We start from the raw sequence: 24,570 nt of genomic DNA on the forward strand, positions 1-24,570 counted from the left end.
GCTTATCCTTAGCTTTCTGCAGTGCCTAAATGCCAACAAATTGAATGTTATATGGACAGAAATGTCATCCAGTGTTACCTCCCACTGTAACAAGCTCAATGCAGCAGCTGAATCCCAAATCTAATGGAAATACAGGGTTGGTTGGTATGAGAAAAGGATTATTGTGCTGTAGCAAATGCTGTTTCAGCTGTGAACATACATCATCAGCTGTTTTCAAATAAGCCTAATTCTCCTTAAATGTAGAGTGTGTAGGGTGTTTGCACGTGCATGAATGGCTATACACATTACAGAAACAAAAGACAGTAAAATAAAATAAAACAGAAGTCAGGTTGCATCTTAAAGAGTAATGTTTGTTTGGGACTGAAGTTTCCTGAGTTACAGCTATTACGCTGGAAAGTAAATTTTTGGAGATCTTTATTTGAAAATCACAAAAGGTGTGTGAATGAAAGAGTAGGAGTTGGATCAGAGTGGTCTTGGTGTTAAATCTTGACACAAGTCTTTCAGCTGTGGTTCCATGTATAAGAGACTAGAACACATTTGGTTATTACACATAATAGATGATGAGAGAGGGCAGATGTTCAGGCCTCTCACGGGTACAGGAACAAATAAAATGTAATTAAGCAGAGTCAGTGTGACGTACCAAGGAAGAAACAGTCTGAAACATAAGTGGCCCTTTCCATACAAGTCACATGCAACATTTCCAGAATGTTTTAATTCGCCCTTCCTTACCAAGATGTTGGTTCACATTCACCCCTTTCCAAGTGTTTTTTTTTACAAATTGGGGCTATTTGTAGTAACGGTGCCTCATTGATTCTCTGCTTGCATCATCTGTAGCTCCATTTAATTGATGCTTTGTAGATTCAACCAAAACAGTAACAAAAAATCAGAAATGCTGAAAATAAAGAGGTGAGGGGGAAAGAGAGAGATGAGGGATGTGAAAAATGGTGCCGAGGGGAAAGTTAGTCAACAGCACAGAGGTGTGGAAAATGGCGGCCAGGAAAAAGAAAACGTCGTAAATATGACCGCACAGCACAGGAAGACAACTTGGAAATGTTTCAGACGAAATAACTGTTGTATTTACTGTATGCAAACCATGTGTTCAACTATTGAGCCTTTTTTCCAATTTGCTTCAGGTTTAATTTTTGAAAATTCTGCGCTGTAAATGATCAACTTGAGTTAATAGGAAAACATTGTTTTAGACTCTGTCACAACTTCAGTATTTTACTTTCTAATGAGACTATGCCATATATGTTCAGGAATATTACTAGAAAGCAAATTCATTATTCAGTGTTCCAATTTCTTATTGCTTCATTTCTTGGAAAGCAGAATAGTCCATGCTGTATAGGATGGGTGACGTCTATAGAGCTAGAAAGCCAAGTTGTAGGGCAGTCGAAATCAAGCTATAGACCTAGAACAGAATATGATTTAAAATTACCTTAGTGCAAGTCAGTTTCTGTTTTGCCACTTGAATGCTTTCCCCCCAGTTTCAGTTACTTTTGAAAGCTTCTGAGTATAGTGGCTGCTTGCACATCTGCCATATTATTTGTTCTCAGCTTCTTTAAATGAGTATTACTGTTGCCCACTGACTCTATACTCTTTCCCTGAACTGAACCAGTTGAGAGGTCTTGTATCTATTTGTAAAGAAGTATTTAGAAACAGTTGGGTCTTTTGAGGATAATGCTGTTTTCTCCTGGGACTTGCCAAAACAAAGTGTTGCTGTGACATTGAACCATTGCTGGAGGCAAACAGACCATATAAAATGTTTGGTATGAATTTAACTAAGTGTTGTGACCTTCTGCAACCAGCAAGTATTGAAACAAAGTGTTGTCTAGTGACTTTGTTTTTTCTGTGCAGCTTGCTTTGTTTTACAAGGTATGCACAGTTATTCAGGAAAGATTGTTGGATTCCTTCCTGGCCATTTTCAGAAAACTTAGATTATATGAATTAGCTGGAGGATATTTAAAAAGTTAAGGTAACCAGGATTTGGGACAAAAAGAGAAGTCCTCTTTAGGATTCATTAACAATCAGTGGCTTATAGTAGAGGTTCATCTTTGATCTTCTGGGCAGTTCTACACTGGAACTACACAGGCTGGCCACAGAGAGAATTTTTGAGCCAGAATAGTAAAAGAGGGGCACCACTCCCCCCCCCCCCCTGAGCATTCAGAATGCTGTTTCCTGCCGAAACAGCCACATGCTCTGAGGGAGCAGCACTGCCTTTCTTCAGTTCCTTTTTGGCTGCTGCATGGAGAGTAGCACTTCTACCATTGTTCTGAGAGGGAAAAAAGAACAGAATTGATATTTATTAAATGGACAGAGAGACCATTTCTAAAAAGAAAATTATTTCTGTCTCTTTTACTCTCATTGGAGTAATGGCACCAAAGCCTCTATTTAGTCCCATTGTGGGACTAAAATGACCCTCACAGAAAACATTCACTATGTTTGCTGTGTTTGAGTGACTGCCACTCTGACTCAGCATGTAGATATTGTCAACAATTTACTCCAAAGGCCCAAGAGAAGGTATTGAAGTTGAAAGTGGCCTTATCCAACCCAAGTGCCTGAGAGCTGAACTGCTCACCTCGACCAATGTCAGCAGTGTCAGTCTGACCAGTTCCATGTTTTGAACCATCTAAACACACATCTAGGTCTCCAACTCCATTAAGAGCCCCTAGAAGCACGTTGGAACCACTGGCAAAAAGGGTCAAGTCAAAAATTAAATGTCATTAAAAGGTTTGATTGGTTTCAACCATTGAACAATGGATTGACCTACAAGAGTTCAGATCCATATTGGAGCCAGAGGAGCCCTACTTTCTCCTGCCTCAGACCCTGTCTATTCAGCCTCTCTCCCCAGCTCGATCTGTGTCTGAAGAAGTCTATTACAAATTACCTGCCCACCAGTTGCATCAGATCCAAGGTCTGCTCATACAGCATTCCCACATATCCTTTTAAAATTTCCCTCTTACAATCCTGAGTGGAGAGATTTTTATGGCCAGATGCCCTGGATGGAAACAGGCCGTGCTTTTCCATTGTAACATCAACAGTTACATAGATTGCCTTCACAATTTTTACAGGAAAATTCTGGCATTTTTTCAGAATTGGATGAGGAAGAAAAATGTATTGGTTTTGAATTACCGTCCAGTCCATCCTTGGATAATGCATCCAGCACCTGTCTTTCCTAATGAGGACCTCCAACTTTAATCAGAGCAGATGTTCCTTACAGCCCAGTTGTTAGAGATTGATGTTTCCATTTCAGATCTGAAGTCGAAAAACAAGATTTAAGCAGGCTTTAGTCAGACTCACGTAGGACAGTGGTTTTCCTGATGCATTAAGGCTTCCTAGACATAACCAAAGGAATTCAGAACAAACAGCACCATATCTAGACAGGTTGAAAACTTGTACTAGTCTTTAAAGAAGACTAATTTTTTTCAGTGATCTGAAAAAATCAACTTGTTTTTATTTATTATTAAACTTTATACCGCCCCATCCTCTAGGGGCTCTTTCAACTTCAGTGATCACTGAGGAGATTCAGAAGGCAGTTCCAAAGTTCCAGTTCTATCCCTGAGGACAAAGAGGGAAGGAAGCTATTGCTATGGAAGCTATGGAAAAAGTTGTATTTCTCCTCTATTTTAAATCTAAGAATCTCAGCTTATCAGGCAATAATGGAATAATACCAGCTATTTTTATAGGCGAAACTGAGAGTGCTCCCAGAAGGTGAGAAATCTCTCACTAAAGTAATTAAAATGGAAGGTTAACATGATGAGATGTGGCAGCTTCATCTGTGAGGTCTGTGGCTTCTTCTGTATTCTCTGCAGACATGTATAGTAATGGTCCACAGTATTGCCAAGCAGCACTTAATATAAGGTGGAAGATCTGCCTTTAAAAGAGACATTGTTATTCTCTTTTAAGACTTAAGAACAAACAGACAACTATACTGTTGAAAGCTTTCATGGCTGGTTTCAACTGGTTTTGGTGGGTTTTCCGGGCTATGTGGCCATGGTCTGGTAGATCTTGTTCCTAACGTTTCGCCTGCATCTGTGGCTGGCATCTTCAGAGGTCTATCACACAGAACAGTCTGTTAAAAGTGTAACGGACTTTTCTCTGTGATACACCTCTGAAGATGCCAGCCACAGATGCAGGCGATACATTACGATCAAGATCTACCAGACCATGGCCACACAGCTCGGAAAACCCACCAAAACCAGACAACTATACCTTTGGGAGTTACACCTGCTATGTCACAACATAAGTGGAGATACGTCCCAAGGCATTAATCACATCAGCAATACATAGTCAAAGGTATTACCAACCCGTCTCCCTCCACTTACAGACTCTTACATTTCCCAAAGTAGTTAATATGAAGCACACCTAGATGAGCTGAAGGAAGGACAGTTGGAGAACAATCACAGAATGAAGCCTATCCTAACTGCCTTCCCCCCTTCTATGGTTAAAAAGCAATTGTTCTTGGCTGTCTAAACTGGGAGATAAGAAATGAAAGCTTTGGGATGTTAATATGGATCATCAAGAATTTACAATATGTAGTTTAAAAGAGAGTTTCCCCAGATGCAGTTTTAAGTGTCTGGGGGATTAAATTCCTGGATGGAGCAATCTGTTAAGAAAGACACTGCATGAATGCTGTTTTTGAAATGGAAGGTCTGTTTGGTCATTTTTGGGAGCTCATGAAAAACAGGGTCACTTGTGTCTGGAGTGAGGACAAGTCTGAAGGGATGGAGAAATGACACAAAAACATTGGACTGGGAGAAAAATCAACTTCTTGATTATGGGCTCATCAGGTCTTGGCACAGCACAGACTGGGAACTGTGGGTGCAGCTGACAGTGAGACAGCCCCTACCCACCTGTCAACCGAGAAAAGAGAGCTAGTCTTAAGGCTGTACATGACAAAAACTGTTGTTCCTGCATGTTGCCAGCTTTGGGGGGGCATGGTCAACATGCTAGCCAAGCCATGAAGGTGGCTGTCATGCCTCTCACTTGCCAGAGCCCCTTTAAGGAAATTCCCCTTTTAAGGACATGTAGGGAGCCCATCTGTACATACCCTGTAATAAGTCCCCAGCCAATGATTAAATGTCACAGGAGCCAGATAGCTTAGTTGCAGGTAGACTGCTCCAAATGCCCCATCTGCCTATGGTGTTTTTCTATTAAACATGCATCATGGGCCAAATGGGAGCCTGATCATCAGGTCTGCTAGACCCACCTCCCTATGATATATAGCTGGTTGGATGGGGGTGGCCTTCAGAAAGAAGCTTAAAGACCCCCTGGATGAGCCAGGGTGGGGCACAATTGCCCAACGTTTCTTACTCCCTTCCCTTCTCTCTCAGTCACAGTAATTTCTTCAGATTAAGGTCTTCTGTGTACATTTAAAAAATAATAAAATATTGACATTGCCCTGCACGATGTTTTCTCAGTTAAGGGAAAAAAACCCTTCGTGTATGGAATCACCATAGATTCACAACTTGTATTACAGATTCCTCTGATACCCAGACCATTGAATTCTGCAGCTTTTAAAATACTTGTGATTTGTATAATATTAGAACTGGAAGAATGAAATAAGTCTGAAAAGTGTTCTAAGCAATGTTTTGGGTTCATGTTCCCAATGACAGACTGTGCGGGTACAGTAGTTTAGGGTAGATTTGAGGAGGGAGAATTTTGTAGATAAACTTCTTGGAACAAGCATTAGACCTTGTCACAAAAATATTTTAATACATTTTAATAAATTTTATTTTGGAATAAAAATAATTATTAACTTTTATTAATTGTAGTACTTGCTGTGAAATAAAGCTTCTTTAAAAATACTATAATTTTTAACTTCTAAAAATAGGTAAGGTTTCTGTAAAAGTGAACGCATACTCTGAAACACTAGGATTGACCTACAGATATAAAATATTTTTTAAGAGCAAAGCAAATGTGTAAGGGGTTCTCCTTATTTCCTGTTGTAAGCAGGATAGAGTCCTATGCAGTAAACTTTGCCACTGGTTTTATTTATTTAACCTTCACCACTGATATGTCTGCTTCTGTTCTGAAGATTCTTTTCAGTTACAGCAGATGACTAGGAGAAGCTTTGCTATATTGCAAGGTTTGCCTATGAATACTGAAATCCTACAGGGGACATGGAGCCCACAGTCCTCCTCTTGCTAATAAATGATAATACAATGAAAAAAAAACATGATAAACTGCTGCCAAATGGCACTCTTGTTTATACAGAATATTTTACTGTGGGGAAAGAATAGGCCATCTGTTGACAATATTGACTAGTCAATTGGTACATTGATGCATCTTCTTTGCTCTCTTGACAGATAAGAAAATATGGGTATTTTCAGTATATGTCAAGGGAGTAGTCGGCAATTATAGTTGGGCACATCTTCAGCTGCTTGAAGACAAGATGTTTACAACTGTTGTAGTTCAAAAAGCCCAGTTTTAGGGTGCTGCTTGAGCAACTGCACTGCAAGCAGAATAAAACAAAATCCCACTAGCCTGTTCAACTGTTACCTTGTTGGTGATTCTGATTGATGGTGCAACACTGAATTGGAATGACAAGCAACCCTTTTTTAGCAACCCTTTTGATGTTCTGCATTGAGCGTATTGGCACAGAGGCTAACAAAATCCCTTCACTTTACTTTTTCATTCTGTTAGGGGGGGTTTATTGTTTATTTTTGTGTTTGAAAAGCCATTAAATAAGATCAAAATGTCAGACAGGATCACGGCTTCATAGAACCCCTTTTTGGAAATATAGAGCCACTTTAAAAAAACAGGAAGAAAGGCCTTCTCTGTATACTTGAAAGCATTGTTTTGGCTTCCTTTTGCATTGTTGAACTATCACGTCATTCCAGTTTTAAGCTACTACCCTCCTATTTAGTGTTCAATTTTGCAGTCCAGTTTTATAGCAGGAGCAGTTTCAGAATAGGGTGATGATGCTACCTTTGGATCTACAGCTGCCTGGGTGTGGATCAGTTGACTCACTGAGGGAAACCTCAGAAGTTTGTTTTAAGTTATTAGATTCAACATTGTAGCTCTCTAGATATTGACTGAATTGGTCTTCAATTATTTGGTTTGAATTTAGTAGTATTAATGTGTTTTGCATATATCTATGGTGGATCTTATTCTATAAGATCAATTAGTGTTGCTCAGGGGTAGGGAACCTGCGGCTCTTCTGCCCTTGCAGTGCGGCTCCACGAGCCGAGCCGCTGGCCCCATCCTTGCCCACCCTGCAGGCAGCAGGGCGGGTGCACCAACTGCCCGTGGCCGGCTGGGCCACGCCACGGGCTTCCCCTCTCGCCTGCCCCGTTGGAGCGGGGCGGACGCTTTCCCGGTGGCCGGAGAGGCCGAGCTGCTGGCCCCATCCTTGCCCCCCTCAGGCAGCAGGGCGGACGCATCCATGCGCTTCTCAGAATGAGCGTAAAAGGTAAAAAACCCCAATATATACAGTGTTATATTTATTTTAAATGTCAACAATTATTTGCGGCTCCAAGTGTTTTCTTTTCCCATGGAAAACGGGTCCAAATGGCTCTTTGAGTGTTAAAAGTTCCCTACCCCTGGTGTTGCTGGACACGTATGTGTCCTCTTGCAGCTGTAGGTACTGAGATCTATAGGTAGCTGACCCTCGGGAAGAGTACAGGATGTAAAAAGTTAAAATCCAAAATGGATAGAAATCATTCCCTGTTGCAGAGTGGAAGGATACAAGCCTGTGTGTTCTAAGATCTGCATCTTGGAATGTCATCTCACAATTCAGAATACGTTTGTTTACAGAGGTACATTATGACATCATCCCTGATGATTCCCTGTTTCAGTCTGCATGGGGCAACATAGCTTTCAGTAAGCAAAAGGTATTAATCCAGTAGGTGCAAGGCACAAGATTCTAAGCATTTAGAAATGATTTGTACCAGCAGGATAGACATCTTAAGTGTGAAAGAAGCAAGTATTGCAGTTGGGATTTGCAGGAGCTTCACCACAGTCCTTCAAACTACCATCGTTTGGATCTCAAGAACTACTGGTAGAACTTGCAGAAGGGGTCTTTACTGTCATTGTCTTCCCCCCCTCCCAATCTACAGTCCTTTTGTCATCCTAAATCTTGCTCTGGATAATCAAGTGATCTTTCGGATTGTTCGGAACTGTATTTGGAGATAGGCATTTCATAGACCCCTTCGCTGTTTGAACTGAAATGCCTTCAGTTTCTGAAAGGAGGAATGACTCCAATCTGTACAGTGAAAAACTTCTTCAAAAGTATTAGATCTACATTGGGAAAGTTGTGCAACATCGGTTCACATTTCTGCTTGTTGAAACTGTGCTGGTACAACAAAAATTCAGTTCAATTCCCCTCCCAAGTTATTTTAAATATTTTTTGTGCCTCAAAGTTCTTTCATGTTAAAAATGCTACCAAAGTTTAATGAACTGCTGGGCAAGGGCAAAGGAGCATATTTTTTACTTCAAACTAGGAGTGACGTAAAATGGCAGAAATTCAGTTTGTTAGGAAATGTTTCCTACTGTATTGTGTTATTTCCTTATGTTCTTTGATCTGATGGACTGGCTTGCTATGTGTTCTTTCTTTTATGGTGGTATTTCATAAATGTTAGGGAGCAGGGCCTTTTCCAGTGTCCTACTGTATTATGCTTTTCCCTGTCAAATGAAATGCATATGTTCAAAAAGAGATTGAATGTTTCCTTCTTTGTTGCTGCTGTTGAATAGTCAACAAAATGTGTATGAGGCAAAAAACACCCCTAATTTCATATGTACGTTTATACACTATTGTCATGTAGTACTAAGTGATGGACTAAGGTCTGGAAGATTCAGGTTTGACTCTGCCACAAAAGTCTTCTGGGTGACCTTGGGGCAGTTACACATTCTCAGTCTAATCTACTTTACAAAGTTGTGAGAGTACATTGTATGTAAGTTGTTTTTGGCATCCTTTAGAGAGAAAGGTGCAGTACCTTTCCTCACAAGTCATGTATAAAAATGATCTTAAGGTTGTGGTGGAATGCATCAATTAAAATTTCAGCTCAGTGGTAGAAAAGGAAAACAGGTAAGGAATTGTAGATAAAACAACCATTATAATAGTGTATTTGCATACTCTGTGATGTGGACAGATTTGGAATAGCCCTGGTCATTCAGTCTCAAAAAGTATGTTGTAGGAAGCAGGGTGATGGGACTAGATCAGGGGTAGGGAACCTGCGGCTCTCCAGATGTTCAGGAACTACAATTCCCATCAGCCTCTGTCAGCATGGCCAATTGGCCATGCTGGTAGGGGCTGATGGGAATTGTAGTTCCTGAACATCTGGAGAGCTGCAGGTTCCCTACCCATGGACTAGATTAATCCTTTGATTTTGCACTTCTGTTCTCTGTCTCTGTTTCTTTGTTATAACTATTATGACTAAGAGCCCAATTCGGGGGGCGGGGCAGGCTTACCTCTGGAGCTGGCATAGCCTTGTGCTAGGATGGGTTCCTGCCCTGCCAGTACAAGGGGCAAATGCGCTGGCAGAAAGGCCAGATATGCAGGCACTCTGGAGCCTAACGGGTCCACCGTGCCTGAAGTGGCTCCCATTTCCCATCACAGGATGCTGTGCTGAAGTGGCTAGGGGCATTCCAGAGGCATGGCAAGGAGTAGAACTGATCTTAGTCAGCTTCTACCCTAGCTTTACTTTCCAGGATTCTGGTGCCCGGGACATGGAATTACACCATCCTTTTGAGGTGGCCCATGATGCATAGGGCTCTAGATTGGGCTGTAAATAAGTATGCTTGGGCAGGATGGCTATGATACATAAAAATTGATTAATTTTCTTTTCTTGACAAGGCTGTGTTCCTTAAATTGCTCTTAGACTGATTTGTGCTTGGTTAATGTTATTATTTATTTGTATATGTTGTTTTTTTCTTAAGGCTTTAAAAAAGATTTGGTTGTATTTCTATGTTTTTAAAACCGAACAATGTTTAGGCAGATTTTTACAAAGAGTGCAGCTGTCTAGTAAGTATAAAGGAGGCTCAAGTAGAAATGTTTAAGAGATCTCATCACCTGCTCCTCTGTATCTTAAAATAGCGTTTGGTGGAATGAGTATTCAGTGTCATTTTGAGTAAAGTAAGGAAAGTGTTAGCTTTGCTGAAGCTACACACTGAAACCCAGAACCCCATTTTAATTCAATTTTAAGCAGTGTTACATCCTTCTGAGTCCACACGTTGATAAGTTGTGCTGCTAATGTTGTGGGAAAGAAGTTCAAACTATGAACATGCCATCTATCTTGTTTTACAACTTAATGTAAACAAATAATCATCAAATTAAATAGTAAACCATTTTAAGAGGAAATAATTAAACCTCTTTATTTCTGTAAAACAGATAGCTGGATGTTTCTGTGATCTGGATATACAATGTGGGCAACTGGTGTCCAGTTATATGTGTAGTATTGTAAATCAAGGTGCTGTTTACATGTTGGTATTTTTTGTTTGATCAAAACAGAGCATTTACCTCTCTGTTTCTCTTTTGCTGTTGGATCGCAACATCCACCTTGAGTTTGCGGACTCCTATGTTACTGCCTCTTTGATGAGGCAAACAGATGATCTTGCTTGCACATATGGTGCTGCAGTTGGGCTATTTCAGTTTAAAAGGAAATTCTAGATTGGTATTTCTTGAAAAGGATGAACAGTTTAGGAAGGAAAGCCTTTTGAACTGATCTCTGTTTAAGAAAAAACTTGAAAAACATACTTTAAAGAATTTCTGCTTTTATCTACATACCAACATTTTTTGTAAAAAAAATAGTAGTTTGAGTTGCTTTTTAGCAAGAAACAGAAATGCTTTAAGTATTTTCACTCTTAAATAAGTGTATGAAACTTCTGTAGAATATGACCAGTCTACTACTTTTACTAGTTTTTTGGTTGAGGGCAGGGTTGCTGTCAAGTTGAAACTGACTTATGGTGACCCTTAGGATTTTCAAAGCAAGAGACATTCAGAGGTGCCTCTGTTTAGTGACCCTGGACTTCCTTGATGATCTCCCATCCAAGTCCTTAGTCACAGCCCTTACTTTAGACTAATTTGCTTCTCTCTGGTTCCTTCAGAAGGTGATGCTAAACACACTTATTTGAAAGTAAAAGCCAGTATAAACAGTAATGGTTTCCAGGTACATGTTTAGAATTAATTCATAGTGATGATCTTGAAGAATGAGCAAATGTTTCTGAATTGCCTCCTGGACTCTTGCTGTGCGGATTCTTGATATACAATGAACACATCCTTTATCAGCAATATACCCTGAAGGTGGCAATATGGAAAACAACAAAATTTTCAAGTCAGTAGGTGTGCTGCTGATAGGACTATCAAATTTCTAATCCCTGCTGGTTCAACTGAAGATTTTTCTTTTTTCTTGTAAATCAGAACTGTGAGGGTTTATGTTTGTGCAATTTTTTCTGTTTCTGCATTTTTCAGTGATACTTGTGTGTTAATTACATATCAGCATTGTAAAAAGAATGCATGCGCTGGGTGGAATAAAAAGGTTCCAACATCAGCATGAAAACAAATGGAGGAAAATGATTATTTGTACATCCATAGCTTCAGAGGACTTGATAGTTTAGGTTTGCCCAATCGTCTTCAGGTCTCAGAAGCTAAACAGGGCTGATCCTGGCTAGTATTTGGATGGGCGACCACCAAAGAAGTCTGGATCCCTGACACAGAAGCAGGCTATAGCACACCACTTCTGAATGTCTCTTGCCTTGAAAACCCTGCCGTGTCACCATGAGTCAATTGTAACTTGACAGCAAAAAAGATGAATATCATGGCTAGTATTGATCTCTTTGAGACTCATGAGCCAATTTAGAGTTTATATAGTCTTTTAAAAATCTTACTTCAAATCAGTAGCATTAGTTCATTTAGCATTCTCTTTGTACTACATTCTATACTGTAGCTGGGTGCTCTGTTATTCATCTCCACAGTTTTGGCAAAAAGTGCTTCCTTCTTTGGGTCTTAGCTGGAATGTGGGTTTTTTATTTATTACCCTACATAGAGAAAAGAAGCTGCAATAATTGCATGGTTACTGCAGGAGCAGACTATCCCTGCCATATAGCTGTTATATATAGAACTGTGAAAAATATGCTTTTGTGTTTTATGTGCTACACAAATCTCATTTATTAAAAATGACTGAATGAAATTTTTGAAAGGGGTTATGGTGTTTTTGTGTCCCTTTTTGTGAATATTCACCTTGAAATTAACAAGGTGGGGACAAAGATAAAATCCATACATGTTACACTCTCTCATATTATGCATGTTGAAAAAGATAATTAGTTCCTATAGATGTATTATCGGCTTTCATCAAGTCGGAATATTGGGTGCTGTGAGTTAATGGCGCATTTAGCATTTTCCTCGACGCTGCATCTGTGGCTGGCATCTTAAGAGGATCTACTGAATCTACTGATCCTCTGAAGATGCCAACCACAGATGCAGGCGAAACGTCAGGAGAGAATGCTGCTAGAACACGGCCATACAGCCCGGAAACCACACAGCACCCAAGTTCCTATAGATGTTTGATAGGTTAGGCTTGTGACGGCAAGGTGCTGCTTTATGAGCAAAGTGACAACAATCATACCAAAATGTTTCTTTCTGGCCGATTATGCACATCGATGTTCCTGCGACTTCAAAGAGAATTGGCTAGGGAGTCTTTGTTTCAGGGTATTATTACCCACAGCTCCATTTGAAGCGAGGCAGGCATAACCCATCAGCTGGCTTTTTGCTTGCATCTGATGGGGGCGATGTTTCATGGGTTCTCTATCATTCTTCCGTACTTTAATTTTTTATCTTTAATTTGTATTATAGATTTATCAATAGATCAAAAGAGAAATATCAATAGATTGATATATCAATCTATCAATAGATTGATATATAGATACACAAAAGGTGAATTATTAAAGAAAAGTCTGGAATACGGCATCTGTACAACTTGCCTGAACACTGATTGTCTTTTATGGCAGGAAGTGTGTGGGTGGGTGGCAGAGGAGTAATGGTGGAATTCAAATGTCAAAACGTCAAAAGGACAACCTGAACTGCCATTTGCTAAGCTCCCTAGGTTCACTATCATCCATTTCCCAATGTACTGTAAACCTGAGCATCAAGAGCAATGGGCTTTTCCTGATGTGGTCTGGAATCAGTGATTGCTTGTGTATAAAACCATGAGGCTGGAGACATCCCAATTTGTTGATCAAATGCAGGGACAAATCAGGTGTTTGTTGATTGACTAGTTTTATTCTTTTGTCAGTTTACAGCTACCTCTGATTAAAGGTTTCTGGTTAGATCTTAAATAACTTTTAATTTATGCCTAATAAAGGTTATTGTATTGTATTGACTAGCCTTATTATTTTTATTTTTTAAAAGTATTAGTATCAATTTATTGATCTATCAATATGGTTATTTAATTTTTTTAAAGTCTAAAGATATGCTGGAGCGGGGAGGCCATAGGCAATAGAAATGTTATGGCAGAACAAGAAACAGGAAGTAGTTGGCAACAAGAGGAGGGAAAGGGCGAAGCATGCAAAGCAGCATGAGGTAGTGGAGGGCAAGACTAGGCGGGTGGGCTGCTGGCAGAGGGAAGAGGTTTGCTAATGTATTGATGACATCAAAAGTTATAACTAAGATGTCTTATTAAAATGTCATTGTGATAATCATAATTATAAAAGTTGATTAGATGTTTTACAAGTAGGAGGATGGAGAAGTGGAAGAAATACATCACCACATAAGGAGTATATCAGAAGGATTCCTTTAGGTGTGCACAAGTCAGATCTAGACTATAAAGCAGTTAGTGTTTTTTTGTGGGAGTTAATGCATGGGTTTTCATTAGGCATTCGCACAACAGTCTGGCATATCAGCCATCCATTATAGATTTTACTTAGCAGAAAATACCTGACAGGTCAATAGGAGAGCTGCTAAAAGGATTGTTTTCCAGGAAAGATTACTGTTTAGAATAAATAGCTTCACAACTTCAAAACACTGGGAAATATAACCCTAAGGTCTAAACCAGGGGTAGGGAACCTGCGGCTCTCCAGATGTTCAGGAACTACAATTCCCATCAGCCTCTGTCAGCATGGCCAATTGGCCGTGCTGGTAGGGGCTGATGGGAATTGTAGTTCCTGAACATCTGGAGAGCCGCAGGTTCCCTACCCCTGGTCTAAACGCACCTGTACCGTTAACAGAGATGTTTTCAATTTCTTGTCAGTTTCCTTTTAAGTCAGAAGTTAGGTAAATGGTTTCTAATGTATGTGTAGAAATCATTCTTTGGCACCAGTGACATTTTGAGGGAATTGAAAATAGAAATAGGTTTGAATTATAATTGTCTGCAGTTGAATGAACTTGATTTTTTTTCACCTAGCGAAAATCTGGGGACTTTTGACAATATTTCTCTTGATCTGCCCTTGCAATGGAATCCACAGGAGAATGCCTTTCAGAAATAGTTTTGTACTCTGAACTCTTGAAGGACTGCTGCTGTGTTTGTCTAGCAGGGAGAAGGATTTTTCATTTCAGCAGCAGGGAGTCATTTATGCTCAGATACAATGTACGTGAATCATGAAAACAAATCTAGATGAGAAGGCCTAGATTCTTCCTTTTCTTCTTCTTCTTTGCTAAGGATCCCAGTATAGCTGAAGAGAAAAGGTAGGGAAACTGAGAACATGGCAAGCAATGTAGAAAATTACTGTAATGTGCCATGTGATATTTGCATTAGCAGGTTATTGGTCAAAATGAAATTTGGCATTTGAGTTGTGTTCGTGTATTTGAGGTATGTTTGAGTGTGTGTGTATCTATATATCTATCTCTAAACATGCAGCCACTGTCAGAATTCCATACATTAACAGTAGCACAGTGTAAGGGCTATGCTGTAATCTACCTAGTAAGCTTGTGTGCATCTGTTCCTTGTTAAATATGGTTATGTGCAAATGGATCATACATGTGTAGTTTTGCACAGCTGGATTGGATCAGTAGCCAGTGGCAGTTGATTCAGCTTTTCTGGAGAGAGAGACTGATGCCTGGATTTACTGTGCAATCCAAAGTGTGTGTGTGGGGGGGGGGGGGCTGCATTGAAAGAAGGGAAGGATTGTGCTGGTGTCTGTGCCACCAGTGTTTCTAATGTATGTGGTATGTGGCATGGAGGTTGACGCTGAGGAACTCAACTTGGTAATCGGCCATTGCAGTGCCCAAATGTGGTAGCTGGTCCCTGCGGCCGCCGACCCCCATTTCAAATGTCCACATTGGCATTCAGGGGGACATTCTCAAATGATTTTTGGCCAGGGAATGCTGTCCTTCAGCAGCTCAGACTTACAGCACCCCAAAAGATGGTGTAAGTCATTTTCTACTATGGACTTACATGGGGGAGAAAGGAGCTCATCCCTCGAGGTCTGCACTCCTGGCCACCACTCTGCTGCTTTGGATTGGGCTGCCCCTCTCCCATTGGATTGGATTGGGCTGTCAGTCCTATTTGGATTGGATTGGGCTGCCCCTCTCCCATTGCTTCTCTCCCCCCTCCACAGCTGATCTGAACTATCGCCAATTATATGACTGGTGTTAAGAGTGTACAAGCTGGTATTAGGACATTACTTTTAAATGAGCATTCCTATTTAAATCTCTGCCAGTCTGAAAACATAGTTTGGGTTGTTTTACTAGTTGACCAAAAGGTTAAACTATATAAAAGCTTGAATTTAATTTCTCAAGATGAGCCAAGAGCCATTGGTTGTACTTTGGTAAACTTTCTGTTTTTATTTAAAATAATGTTACACATTCCCTTTTGTAAAACTGTATTGATAATTTTACTCAAATTCATATGTAGAATTATATAAATCATTCGTGCTTCTGTTTAAGTCTGCCATATAAGTTTAAATAATGCTAGAAATCCTGATCCATTACTGTATTATGCTGCATAGATAGAAACACAGCTTCAACCAAAATATAATTAGGTCAGTATTGAATAATATTACGCAGTTGTAGATGTAAAAATAAATGATTACAAGGTAATATTTAAAAATAATAAATTCTGGATGCAATGGACCCATGGATTTTTACTGTTTGTGTATTGACTGTGTATAATACTGGGCTAATAATAAGCTGTGATCTTTCAATGTATAATTTATTGTTTCCCTTTTCCTTTTCCTGCTCTGTTTAGCGTTGAGGGTGAAGCTCCTGGAAGTGAAACTGGCACATCACTGGACAGCCCATCTGCTTATCATCAAGGAACTATAACTCACAGTTCAGCGCTAAGCCCAGACCATTACGATCATTCTCCATACGGGCTATATTCTATCTCTCCTGGGCAGCAAAGGCCCCGGAGACCCAAGCTTCAGCATTCAACATCCATTCTGAGAAAACAAGCAGAAGAAGAAGCTATTAAAAGGTCAAGGTCACTTTCAGAGAGCTATGAACTCTCTTCTGATTTGCAGGATAAGCAGGTATTTGAACTCTGCTGTTTTATTGTTGACCCATGCTAAATTTGCTGTTAAAAGAAATGCTCAACTTATACATAGAATATTTGTGAGATTCTAAGTTTTTCTCATAATGTGGCATATCCATATAGTGTTTAAATTTGTATGGTAACTCATGGTCGTTGACTTAGTTGAACAAACAGCTAATATTTACGCTGAGAGATTATTTATCTACTTCATTTATACCCCATTGTTCTCTGCAGCAAGGATCCAGAGTGGTTTACAATGTTCTTCAATCATCTGTGTTGCCCTCACAACAGCCCTGTAAGGTGGACTAGTTGAGAAAGTATGACTGGCCCAAGGTCACCATGTCTGAGTGAGGATTTGAAGCTGGATCTCCCAGATCTAGTCCAACAGCTTGAGAAGAGCCACATTCACAATTATCATCTAAAAGAACCACATTAACTCATCCTTAGCATGAGGTCTGCACCTTAGAGAGCTTTGTGGCTTACTTGTTGTTCTGGTGATTGCTTTCCGGATGAAATCCCCTGTCAAACACAAACCCCACTGGGCAAGGACCTTGTCCAGTTTTCAGAAGATGTCATGTTGGGGAGCAGTGTATAGAAGATGTGGTTCCTGAGTCACTGAGTGATTGTCAGTGCTCTAACCGCTATACTATGCTGGTTCTCTTCTGCATGTTTTTGAAATTGAAGAGGCATTATTTGTTGCTACATGAACACATTTTTAAGTAATTTCAGGCTTTCTTTCCTCAGCTGTTCTCCTCCCCCCACCCATTGCACATAACAAGGCAGTACATTCTTCTTTCACAATAAACCATAGTTTGCTAGTGTCTACCTGTCAACTAAAAAGTCCCCAAGATGATTTCTGTGTCCTTTATCAAGTTGCTTTCAACCTATAGTCAATCTATGCAAAATGTTCCATTAACAGCCTTGCTCTGCACAATAAAAACAACAAAAGGCCAGTTAAAGTCTGTTAAATTCAATAAAGAGCTAATAAAACTCAGTTTTCTAATATTGCCACTCCCCCTGCCACATTATTTATCATCGATACAAGCCAAAGTCACTCCAGAAAACACAACTTTTCCTATCTGGGTGGCCTTTAGTAAAGCAGTGATTCTCCACTTCTGAATAAGAGAGTACCAAGATCCGGCATCTGAAAAAGCCTTCCTCTACCAAGGTCTCTTTCCAAGGGCGAGTGCACGTGACATCTCACAGTGATCTCACAGTGATCTTGCATCTCGAGTTTTACACAGTTTTTTAGATCATGGAGGGTTCTGTTCCCCTAACCCCTGCGATGTGGAAGGGGCAACTGTAGATGAAGATGATTCTTCAGCTCCCTTAGACACAAGTTTGATGCTTTAAAGATTAAAAAAACAGCACCTTGTAGTGAGTCCAGTAACAGATTGGAAGTGTCAGTGATGTAATGTTGTTTTAATATGATCACACCATCCAATATCTGTAAGGAAACTAGTTGCTGTCATAGACTTCCATTACATTCAAATTGGCAGTTTTACTCTTTGTTCTAATTTTAGTACTACCTTTATATTATTGTTGTTAGCACTCTTTAAAGACTACTGCAGTAAGAAAATTAATTTGTATGATGAAAAGGGAATGAGAGTTGCCATAAGTTGGAAGTGACTTGATAGCATTACACACATGCACACACACACACAAAATGAACATAACCAAGATATGTACATAAAATTTTGATGAAGTTAATAGAAATAATACGAGTTGGTATGGCTGTATGAACACTTGCTAAACCTCCCTGGGGCATTTCTCAAAGACTCTTCACAGAATAAAAATCCGAAGTGGAAAGTTTGAATGGGAAGAATCTTCAACAAAATTGTTTTTAACTATTGAAAGGAAAATCTGAAAGGAAAAGGATTCAGTAAGATTTCAAAAGCACATTCATTGTTTGCTTTGTTAAAATGGATAATATCTGATATATATAATTGGAAAGGCTAGTTAAATGTCATTCAGACTAGGAAATCCAAGGTGTAAGAACTTCTTATAATTAGTTCAGTAAGTGTCAAAATGTTTTTAAGTAAAGCAGCCCATGCAACAATAGCCTTGGGCTGGAAAGAAAAGAAAAAATGGACACTTCAGAAATGGTTAGAATATATCTGGGAACAAGTGACACTTGATATTTTCAATATACTAACCAAAAATAAGACGTGGCAAGATAAACAGAGTGAAATTTTGAAGATATGAATAATATACGTGGACTGGATGAAAGAAGCTCGAGTCAATGAGGAAATATGGGAGAAGAGGCTACAGAGAATTAACTTACTGCTGTTTGTGTGACAAAATTATGAAGAAGTAATGGCGGGAGGGAAAAAAGGGGGGAAAGTATTGTTTGAAAATGTATGAAGAAGGAAATTACTATAAACTGTAAAATTCAAATGATACAATAAAAATGTTTTTAAGTGAATCTAAGAAACAATGTATTTGAAAAGGTTTCTACTGAGAAAATGTGTGTGTGTGTTGAAATATAATTTTACAGTACATCTAAAATGTTTTCAGTTACTATAGGTTCTTGTTATTAAATTTCAAAAATAATTAACATTTTAATGACCATGACTGAACTGCAATTTGTAGAAAATTCAAGAAAGGGTTTGTTTTACAACCCTTATTAGAATATTGATTAATCCCTCCTGATCTCATCAAAATCAAAAATCCTATTAGTTTCTTCAATATGGCTAATTAAATTGCTGCCCTTTATCTGGAAATGCTTTTCACAGAGTTGTGGGTCATACTCCTCTTCCCTTGTTAATTACATTTACATGTGGCAGTTGTAAAAGATCTCTCTGATGGATAACTTTATGTGCAATTGTACAGGTAATTTTCCATTGTGAAGAGGGATTCTGTACAAACTGAGTCTCTTTCTCTCCCTCTTCTTCTTCCCTCTCTTGTGAGAGAATCATGAAGTTATCTCTGTATTACAACTGTGTCATATAATATTTGTACAGCCTGACTATGATAAAATATTTATGTTTCCTTTTTAGGTTGAAATGCTAGAACGGAAATATGGAGGCCGTCTCATAACTAGACATGCTGCCCGTACTATACAGACTGCTTTTCGCCAGTATCAGATGAACAAAAACTTTGAGCGGCTTAGAAGTTCTATGTCTGAAAATCGTATGTCAAGACGCATCGTGCTGTCCAATATGAGAATGCAGTTTTCGTTTGAAGGACCTGAAAAAGTCCACAGTTCCTATTTTGAGGGGAAGCAAGTTTCTGTTACAAATGATGGGTCAAAGCTAGGGGCCCTTGTCCAATCTGAATGTAGCGACCTTGGTGAATCAGCTACAATGAAATCTCCAGCAGCATCTACTGACTTTGCTGATGCCATAACGGAACTAGAGGATGCTTTTTCAAGACAAGTGAAATCTCTTGCAGAGTCAATTGATGATGCCCTGAATTGTCGTAGCCTACACTCTGATGAGGTACAGATACCTGATCAGGTCAGAAGTCGTGAAATAGAGAGGGACAGTTGTCAAGTTAAACCAACAAGCCATAATGTTGATCATAGAAAACTTGATGAAATGACTGCATCATATAGTGATGTTACATTATACATTGATGAAGAAGAACTATCCCCACCATTGCCTCTTTCTCAACCTGTGGATAGACCATCTAGCACAGAATCTGATGTGAGGCTTCGGTCAATAAACCCATCGCAAGAGTACTGGTCTATGACTCATAAAGATCATAAGATAGACACTGACACAAGCTGCAGGAGTACCCCTTCACTAGAATCCCAGGAGCAAAGGATGAGAATGGATCATCTGCCTTTATTAACTATAGAACCTCCAAGTGACAGCTCAGTGGACTTAAGTGATCGTTCAGAGAGAGGATCATTGAAGAGACAGAATGCATATGATAGAGGAATTACTAGTCAGCAGGGTAGTCCAAAACACATCTCACATGGTATCCCAACCAAGATAATATCCCGAGAGGAACAGGAAACTAGACACAGGCCAAGGCCTATTGATAGCCACTTAGCTATTAATGGCACAGCAAATAGGCAGAGCAAATCTGAGTCTGATTACTCTGATGGTGACAATGACAGCATTAACAGCACTTCCAATTCCAATGACACAATAAACTGCAGCTCAGAATCTTCGTCTCGAGACAGCCTAAGGGAACAAACTTTGAGCAAGCAGACATACCACAAAGAGACTCGCAATAGCTGGGATTCCCCTGCTTTCAGTAATGACATCATCAGGAAGCGCCACTACAGAATTGGACTGAACCTTTTTAATAAGTGAGTACATGCTTTGGTCCTTCTCTCCCAAGAAGCAGTGGTTTTGTGTGTGTGTTTGGTGTGTGTTTGTTTGCATAGATAAATATTTTATTTCCAGTCATAGAATAATTGAATTGACAAGTCTGATGTGAAGATTAACAAATGCACAAACATTGTATACTAACAGCTGCCTATTTCTATCTAATTCTGGGTTTATTACCCCTACTTTCCCTCTTTAACTTCCCTCCCCCATTGTTATATTACTTTTACAACCTTGGGGTACTTCTTAGGCAAGTGGTCATTTGAAAGCCATCAAAGAAAAATGGAAAGAGATGGGGTGAGAAGTAAGGAATATTTAGGAAAATGGTAGAAACTGGCACCACTGAAAAGCATTTAGAAACAGAATAATAAGCACTGGAGTTTCCAATAGTCCTTTAAGAGACAAAAATTGTTAACTTTGGACCAAGAACATTTGTATTCTTTAAAAAATTGTGATATTCATAGAATCTTCTACTGATTCACTGCAAAAGCACTTTCTGATTCCTTTTGTTTTCTCTTCATATTGGGCATATTGATGTTGGCCTGTTTAGATGCCAATTTAGTTGCTTAACTTTCATTGAATCATATGGCAGCTTTGGGTTACCCTTAAACATACTTAGGGTTGTGCCTGATATCTACTAGATATGGTTCTGTTGACAAGCTTTGTCGAACCCTCACTGTAAAGTCATATTTAACCAGACTTGGGTACCTTTGGCTTCTCTTTGTGCCCATGTTGTTTGCTCTTTTGAAGTATGGTCAGGGTAAGGTAAGAAAATTAAACATGAGAAATTTCTGTGTAAGTATGAGAATGGGTATGGCAATACATGTATTTACAGGATTTAATATTAAGAGTGTTTTTACAACATCTGGAGTCCAGAGAATGCTACAAGAGCAGCATGGAAGAAAAATCTAAATCCAAACACTGCTTGTGGCTTTCCCCTTTTAAACACCCCATATGCATCAATACAATTCATAGGAAATACAATTGGTTGTATAAGTTGTCACATCCAGTAATATAGTGAAATGTTGGGTGTATTAAAAATGAGCATTTATATCAATTTTGTAAGGAGGTATGTAAACCTTCCCATATGTGAAATCTCTACTTCAACTGCAGTGCCCAGCATTAGCTGCTTGGAAATGTCCTCAGAAGCTAGAACAGAGTAGTTACATCATTCACAGTATTCAGTATTCCAAGCACACAATTGAAGCTGCATGCTAGAATTAATCAGGATTCTCTTGTCGCAAAACCCAGGGAGTTGATCAGGTTATAATCTCATTTTAAAGTGGCCTCTATAAAAGGAAGGAGTTGGTTTTCTGCCACAACCAAGCATCTCTATTGACTATAATTATGCAGGTCAGTATTTGGCATCTCATTTATTGTTCCTTGGAATTCAGGGTGGTTAGACTATCCAACTGAAAAGCAGAGACAGCTGCCCTTTTCAGCTGTTTAGAGAAAGAGAAGACAGTTTATTATACATAACCATAGCGAGAGGGAGGCAATACCTTGTAAAGAACAATATTAAGAAAAGGAGTATAGCCTCAGGAAAAATAAATGACTAGATACATCAAAAGTGAAATGTGTATGTAAAAGTGAACAACATGTTATCAAGCTAAACAGATCCATGAATATTTTACTGAATTGTTATTCAAAAGATTGAACATAAACATTGAAAGTTCCTTAAATATTTATTTGTTTGTTTCATATCCTGTCCCTTCCCTTGCAGACTTGGGGCAGCTACCAACTGTTAAAATTCCATTCCACAATAAAACAGACTAACAACTTTCCAAATAAATAATAACAAGTATGTTTTCCAATAAAATTCAGTTGGCAGTATACAACCAATTGCGAAGTGGTAATAGCATGTATAAGGTAGTAAATCAGGTAGCGGGGGTGGCCAGAATGGTAAACCGTTGCTGTCTCAACTGTATGCCTGGTGAAACAGCTCTATCTTATGGGCCCTGTGGAACTACATCAAATCCTCCAGGGCCATGGTCTCCCTAAACCAGTGGTGGCGAACCTTTGATGGGAATTGTAGTCCATAACATCTGGAGTGCCAAAGGTTCGCCACCACAGCCCTAAACAGAGCATTGCATCAGGTTGGGGGCAGAGCTGAGGGTAGCTGGACCTCTCTCGGGCCAGGGACCATGAGAAAATTTTCACTTGCTGAATGCAGCGACCTTTGGGGGCATATCAGGAGAAACTATCCTGCAGGTATGCTGGCCCCAGACTGTTTAGGGCTTTGTACATCAGTACCAACACCTTGAACCTGATCCGATGCTCCACCTGGAGCCATTGCAGCCGGCAGAGCACTAGGTGGATATGTGCCTACCACAAAGTTCCAGTCAAGACTCTTGCTGCTGCATTCTGGACCAGCTGGAGCTTCCAGAGCAGGCCCAAAGGTAGCCCTTCATAGAACGAGCTGCAGTAATCAAGTCTACAGGTGACAGTTGTGTGGATCACTGTGGCTCAATCAGTTTGGGTTTGATGAGGTTGCAAATTATTTTGCCTGGTGAAGTTGGTAGAATGCCATGCAAGTTGCATGCATCACCTGTTCCTCCATCATCAGGAAGGCATCAAGGTACACACCCAGACTCCTGACAGTGGGTGCCGCAATCAGCTGCATCCCATCAAGTGCTGGCAATTGGTGCTGTCCATCCACCCCCACAACTCAGCCACAGAACCTCTGTCTTAGCTGGATTTAGCTTCAGCCAGCTCTCTTTCATCCATTCCACCACAGCCCCCAGACAGCTGGCCAAAACACCTGGAACAATATCTGGTTTGACCACGCATCAGCAGAAACAACTGGGTCAGTATGCTGATGATAACCCAGTCCAAACCTCTGGATCAACCTGGGAATAGGACACATATACATATTACATAATATTGGCGAAACAATCACCCCTTGTGGGATTCCACATACCAACGTGTGGCGGGCAGAGGTTCTCTCACCAATTTCAACCCTATATCCCTAGCCCTGGAGAAATAAGAGCAGGTGTTCCATGAATCCCTGCACCGACGAGGCAGTTGGTCAAGATGTCATAATCAACCAAGTTCAATACTGCTAAGTCAAGTGATAACAACAGTGCTGACCCACCTTGGTCCAGGTGTCTCCGGAAGTCACCCCATTGCCAGTTCAGAAGGCAGATTTTTTAAAAATATACAAATATATATAAGAGAAGCCTCACCACAGCCTCTTTTAGACCCTCAGGAAAGATCCAAGTACTTAGGGATAGGTTAATATTCTCCAAAAGGGCCTGTACCACCTCCCCACTGGCTTTTACCAGTTAGGATGAGTATGGGTCCAGGAGGCATATGGTGTGCTTTATAGCTCTCAGTATTCTGTCCATATTGTCCTGAGATTCAGCTGAATTGGTCTGATGAAGGACCAGAAGACGGCCAAGGGGCCTCCAGTTTACTTCATCAACTTTGGCAAGATGGTCTTCGCGAAGTGACAAGATCATCTCCACAAAAAAGCTCACAAAATAGTCACAGCTAAGAACAAAATTGCTACTATTTTGGGACCTTTCCGATAAGGCCATTAATTGTCGTATTAACCTAAACAGTTGGACTGGACCCAAGCTTTCAGACGCAATACTAGGTGTGAAATAGTCCCTTTTCGCAACTTTCACCATCTCATAGACCAGTGGTGGCGAACCTTTGGCACTCCAGATATTATGGTCTGCAATTCCCATCAGCCCCTGCCAGCATGGCCAATTGCCATGCTGGCAGGGGCTGATGGGAATTGTAGTCCATAACATCTGGAGTGCCAAAGGTTCACCACCACGGTCATAGACCTTCATAAACGTCCTAAGATGTTCTTGCCACTTAATCATCAGTTTTCAGCCCAACTCACTCTCACTGTTTTAGCTCTCATTTCTTTCTCCTCAGCC

At 40.0% G+C, this 24,570-nt stretch overlaps 1 protein-coding gene across 11 annotated transcripts in view; it reads left to right on the forward strand.

Moving 5' to 3' along the window:
* The window catches only part of IQSEC1 (IQ motif and Sec7 domain ArfGEF 1), a 447,788-nt gene that overhangs the window by 363,235 nt on the left and 59,983 nt on the right, over positions 1–24,570 (forward strand). For all 11 annotated transcript variants that reach the window (XR_007244093.1, XR_007244092.1, XM_048491784.1 and 8 more), the window contains 2 exons: positions 16,116–16,398; positions 19,400–20,661. Coding sequence is in view for 9 of the 11 variants with exons in the window: in XM_048491784.1 (XP_048347741.1) it covers positions 16,116–16,398; positions 19,400–20,661 (1,545 nt within the window). In the remaining 2 variants the exon portion in view is untranslated. The remainder of the gene's footprint in view (positions 1–16,115; positions 16,399–19,399; positions 20,662–24,570) is intronic.

Source organism: Sphaerodactylus townsendi, linkage group LG03 (assembly GCF_021028975.2).
Source record: "Sphaerodactylus townsendi isolate TG3544 linkage group LG03, MPM_Stown_v2.3, whole genome shotgun sequence".
Taxonomy (NCBI): domain Eukaryota; kingdom Metazoa; phylum Chordata; class Lepidosauria; order Squamata; family Sphaerodactylidae; genus Sphaerodactylus; species Sphaerodactylus townsendi.